Consider the following 5903-nt stretch of genomic DNA (forward strand, 5'->3'; position numbering starts at 1 on the left):
CAGGGCACCAGCCCCACGTGCCCACTTAGAGGGGGCCCAAGAATAGCAGCCATAACCACTGCCAGCTCTAGCTGCTGCAGGTAGCTAGACCCTGACAGCTCTGTTGTACTGGGTGCAGACCCTGGTTCTTATGCCTCTGGCCAGCACTAATGCCGATGGGCATAAGCACATGCCTGAGTGCACAGACTAAATTCACTAATGTTTTGGCTGGCTATTTTCATCCCTGGAAAATGGACAATCAGGCCACAAGTTCTACAACTCTACTGCTACTTAAATGTATTATTTATTATGCTTTTATGGATCACTGCAGATATTGCTTTCATTGCACGTGAATGTGAGCCAATGCAAGGCCTGAATCATAAGAACACTGTGGGCTCTTAGTAATAAACAGGCCTGCTTTGCTGCTGCTGCAGGTGCTCTTCTGCATGTGCAACTGGGTATGCATTTCTTCATCTAACTTCTGACTGTGATTTCACTTCTCATGCTCCTGAGTGATACTGAGCTAGATCTTGCTTGGCATAAACTCCATTAGAAATACCCCATGCCTCTTTTACTTAATGTAGGTTGGTAAAAATGAAGGCGGTCAATTATACTGCAACCCTCAACCTATGCAGAACACAGCTATCTCAATCAAGCTGTCGTTAGCCTCCCATGGCAGTCATGGACTGATCCAAAAGCAAAGTGCACCATGTGTCATGCACAGATATATTTCTGAATTAGATTTACTAATGTTTTGTTTGGTTTCTATTTACAGATAGAAGGTAGGGTACAGTGGCACCCTGGAGACTGTTTCAGAAAAGAATGAGCTTTCATAGGTGCCAGCCTACTTTGTCAGATGCTAGACTTCAGACTATCTCTCTGTTTCCAGTTAGTGTTCAGCTATACTCAGTTCTATCATTTTTACGGCTGTATGAGCCATGGTTTTTCATGTGAATGCAGTTTTGTATTTTTATCATATGACTTGGATTAGGCAATGATAGGAATGGCACTTAAGCATCAGGAATCCCCACACAAGGCAATAAGTCTATGCACGCATCTCAGAAAAATATTTTAAAAGAAAGTTTACATGGAGGGCATCTAGATGTCTCTTGAATAAGTGAAATAAATCTGATTAGCATTTATCTGTCTGGATGTAAATATTTCTACATTTTTAAATACAATTTTAAAACATGGATATCACCTGGCATGACAGACAGATGCATATCTGATTGTTGGGGGGTGAGAAGAGGGGGACAGGGAGTCAACCTCATAATATACATATACTCCCCAGGAATTCAACAGGAAAAATAAAGTATGTAATATATTCCTCTGGAAAAGTGAAGTTGTCTAAGGAACTCTCTATACCCTGGAATTAATATTTAACCTGCCAGCTGTCAGAAGCTGGGATAACTGGTAGTGTAAGCAGTGAAGGTCTTGCAGGGAACCTTGATAGGAAGAATGGGAGAATACACAGATCAGAGAAGCATTGTTTTCTAGTAAGAAAAGCAGCATGAGATCATTTTCTTGCATTCTGCTTCTCCAACCTACATTTAAGTTTATTTGTACGATTTCTCTTCCTTGTGTAAAAAACCCCATCTCTGTTTTATCTAGTTTCCTTAGCGTATGTGGTAAAGGAGATTTTCAGAGCAATTGACTACTGCCAGTACTTTACTCTTACAGCAGTGAGGACCATAATGTTTTACAGACCAAAGGAGAGAAACCTCCTCTGTTGGAGCTGCAAGGTCTGGTCTCTGGTAAAAAGCTATCCCAGGAGTAAATCTTAGCTTGTTCTCAATGGATAAGCAGCAGAACAGTGGAAAGAGATGTGGAGCTCAGGGACATCCTGATATTTCAGCATCACAGAAATGGATCCTGCTTGCTATGGGGGCCATGCCAGAGAGGTAGTGGGTGTCTTTGTGTAGACTACTCAAAACAGGGGTTATACCAGAGGTGTAACAAGGCAGCCTGGTACCCTGGTACAAATTCTGATTGCCACTATGCTCCCCGGGACCACCCCCTCCCAAGTGTGGCTGCAACAGCAGCCACATTTTCCCACCCCAGAGTCAGTGCCCAGGACAGTTGCCCTGGTTGCCACACTTTAGTTACACCACAGTATGGGAGGGGGAGCAGGCCTCTTTGAGCTGCTGCTGGTTCTCCTGTACAGGAGTGTGAGAGGGACTGGACCAAACTTTGGCTTTAAGCCTTAATGCACCTGCCATCCCTGTTGGCTTGATACACTTTACATCCTCCTGAAATAGGGAGGAGACTGAGAGTCAGATTGTCCCAGGCTGCTTCTGAGGCAGTAGACCAGTATGCTACTGATCATAAAGTGGTGACCCAGTCCAAAAATCAGTGAGCCTTGCAATGGTGTGGGCCAGACTACTGACTATATATGCCTGTATCTTATAGACCAGGGTGTCAAACATAGGGCCTGCAGGCTGGATATGGCCTGTGAAGCTGTATGATCCAACTTGCGGGTTGTTGGACTGATTCCAAGCATCAGCCACAGCCCTGCATGCTACATGAAGTGTGAGTGCTGAATCCAATGGCACATGTGCTGCCGTGTGCAGTGCCAGGTCCAAACTGTGTTGGCCCTGGAGGTTGCATGCATGAGTCTCGGGGCTGGCACACGCTGCCCCTGGCATGCAGGGCTGGACTGGCTGCACACACTGCATTCAGCACAGGGAGCTGGCATGTGGCACGTGCTCCATGCAGAACCCTGCTGATTAGTCCTGCACACTGGCTCCAGGTCTGGCATGGTGCCACATAGAGCACACACCCTTTGCCAATTCCCTGTGCTGCATACAGTGTGCATGGCTGGTCCAGCCCTGCATGCCATGGACAGCACATGTCACCCCTGGGACTTGCTGTGCATGCAGCCCTGAGGGCTGGCACAGGGTATATGATGCCCACAGCATGAGGGCTGGACCCAGCAATGCACATGGCACAGGGGGTCCTAGGTACGGGCTGCATGTGGTGTCCCAGACTGATCCCCTATGCTCCCTGGAGGGCTGGGTCCAGCCCATGTGCTATGTGCCCTGTGTTGGCTTCAGAGGCTGGCATGGGCTGGACCTGGTGCTGTGGCTGCTCCATGGGGGGTTGGTTCTGGTCCAGTCCACAGACCTGCTGAGGAATGCTCATCCAGCTTGTGGGGACAGATGAGTTTTATAAACATTATAGACTAAATCAGAGATATATAACATAAGCTTTTGTGAGCCTGAGCTCACCTAATCAGAGGCTGATGAAGTTACGTAGTCTATAAGGTGTAAATCTACACTGCCTTCTGTCTGATTCCAGACTAAGACAGCTAACTACCTCTCTCTATGTATGTTTGAACATCACTGAGCCAACTGTGAAAGAAGAAGCTTAGTATAGAAAGGAGGAAGATTAAAGTGTCAGCAGCAGTGTAATATATTTCAATCTGTTTTCCTTCCCTCTTTCCTAACTTCCAATGCATCAAAGAGACAATGAGGAAGACATCTGTTGTTCCAACTCTGTGGACAAAGTCCTGTGAATGCTTACTTTAGGTGATTTGTTTTATATAATTTGTAGCAAAATGTGACCTATACGGCAATATTTTGCAAAACAAAAGTACTATTTCAAGGACAAGAAATTGCCTGGAACAAAACGGTGAACATATTAAATCAAAACACTGAATTCCTTTCCAACTCCAATACTATTTTTGTACAGCGCTACTTATAAGCTAAGTTTGCCACAGGGATAAGGAACAAACAGGTAAATGGAGCTGAGTTTTTGCCTGAAGTGCATAGCAGAAGCACCTGGTAAACTTAGAAATGAGTGGATGAATTATGAGTTATGTACAGGCAGGAAGACATATGAGCAGACAGACTGTCATACCAGATCAGATCCAAAGTGCACGCCTATGTAAACAGGGTTGAGTCCTAAAAATAAAAGCAAATTCAAAACACAGAAGCATTATTAGGATGCTGTTTTCCAGGGAGCAATGTACCAAAGTGCAGCAAAAATACCTACGCTGTCTGATAACACCGGCTGAGATGAAAGAGACCATATGAATATAACCACCATGGATAAAATTTTCAAAGGCATCTAAAAATCAAAGTCAAAGTGACTTTCAATGAGAATTAAGTTCCAAAGTACCTGAGACTAAGATTTTAAAAACAGACTGGGGATTTTGGACATCTCAACTTTAGGGTGCCTTATCGGTGACACTTAGCAGGGCTTGTTTTAGAGCAGTGGTTTTCAACCTGGGGGGGATCCACAGACTGTGTCTAAGGGGGTTGTGAAAGATGACTATGATCAATCAAAAGTACGTGACTACCTATACTTACAATTCAAAGAGGTCTGCACTTCCATTCAAAAATGTTTAGGGGTCCACAAATGAAACAAGTTTGAAAACCATTGGTTTAGAGAAAGTGCTACATTTTCTTTAAATATCAGAGCCTATTGCTGAAGCTTCTTTTTGGGCACCCAGAACTTAAGGTAGATGGAGTCAGTAGCAATTTTTTGAATATCATGACGCCACTTACTTTTGAAAGTGGGATTTGGCGTTCTAATATATTCAGGCACTTTTGTAAATGTCACCCACCAGCAGAAAAGCTAGGGCTTAATCCTGCCAACTCATATGACTTGGCTTGGCCTTACTGACTGTACTAGTGCTACTCATTTCTATAGCACAGCCCAACAGATAGCACTACAGTTAAGCAACTTGTGATTTTGACAACTGGGCAACCATCATTTAACCTGGTTCCTTGGAGGTATCTTATTTTGAATGGCAAAAACTTCAAGCATGCAGTCAAGAGTCATTTTTAACCATCTTGGCTTATGCTTGGATGTAAGTCTTTACATGAATGAGACTGAAAAATGGTACTTGCACCTGATTATTTGTATTAGCTTCTTACACTGACAGATACTTTTAGAACAGTTACTTCTGCAGAGCTTAGGGATAAGTAAGAAGGATTGTACTCTTGTTTGTCAGCGTTGTCAGGTGAATTAGAAATGCAGGGTCTTTGTTACATGGTAGGTTCAGAGACAGAGCAATACCACCTAAAATGTTTGCAGTACTAGATATTGTTGGGGGAGGGGGGATTATTTAATTTTTAAATTGTGCAAATACAATCTCCAGCTCAGTAATATGCAATTCCTCCATATCATCTGCATAGAAGCTAATTTTCAAGATTTTGACCATAATTCAAGTAAAAGAACTTTAACGGATTCTGACACGCTGCAGAGAAATTGCCTGAAACAAAATAGTGAACATTTTAACCAATACACAAAGTAACATGGATGAAAAAAGACGTTTATGTTCATTATTGCAGAAATGTTACCAAATGATGGCCCTCAGTGACACAAAACTTTGTTCTAATGTCACAGATTTTTTCAAAACATTGCTTAATACATAGTATAATGATGTGTGTAGAGCTAATGTACCTATCAATAGTTTAAAGAGAATTGTTTGTCAGTGCTTCTTAGATACACTGATGATGTTGTCCACTTCTGAGGTTGTATTTTTATCTGGAAATGAATGCACACCTCCAACTCTTTCAGTTTCTTTGTAAACCTGAGAAATCAGCAGCAGTGGCTAATAACTACATGTATTGGCTGGGCCAATATGTGCAACAAAGTGAACATATATGTTTATAAGATTCAACTGAAAGGAGATAATAATATTTATAATGATAATATCACCATAGTCATATTATACATTATATCATTGTGATATTATTAATATTCTATTAATAACATGTTATATGGTAATAATAAGAGCAGTGTATTGCAGTATAATAATATATTAATTATCTAACAATACCATTGTATATCCTTTCAATAAGATTTTTCTATTGCCTACATGCACTTCACATGTTCATCTTACAGCAGCTGTTGATTTCAGTAACCACTAGATAAGACCTCAAGACACCATCAGGGGAAATTACTGGTATTTTACA

General features: G+C 42.2%; 1 protein-coding gene across 7 annotated transcripts in view; it reads right to left on the bottom strand.

The window, feature by feature from the left end:
* TSPAN11 (tetraspanin 11) overlaps positions 1 to 5903 on the bottom strand; it is a 199937-nt gene that overhangs the window by 17432 nt on the left and 176602 nt on the right. For 3 of the 7 annotated variants that reach the window (XM_019544192.1, XM_019544188.1, XM_019544186.1), the window contains one exon: positions 5242 to 5472. The exons of 3 other annotated variants lie outside the window; for them this stretch is intronic. In XM_019544192.1, the coding sequence (XP_019399737.1) occupies positions 5392 to 5472 (81 nt within the window). In that variant the 3' untranslated portion in view covers positions 5242 to 5391. Of the gene's footprint in view, positions 1 to 3837; positions 3882 to 5241; positions 5473 to 5903 lie in introns of those variants that run through there. One more of the 7 variants, XM_019544190.1, reaches the window with a different exon arrangement.

The sequence above is a fragment of the Crocodylus porosus genome, unplaced genomic scaffold, assembly GCF_001723895.1.
Source record: "Crocodylus porosus isolate Cpor-Errol unplaced genomic scaffold, CroPor_comp1, whole genome shotgun sequence".
NCBI classification, from domain to species: domain Eukaryota; kingdom Metazoa; phylum Chordata; order Crocodylia; family Crocodylidae; genus Crocodylus; species Crocodylus porosus.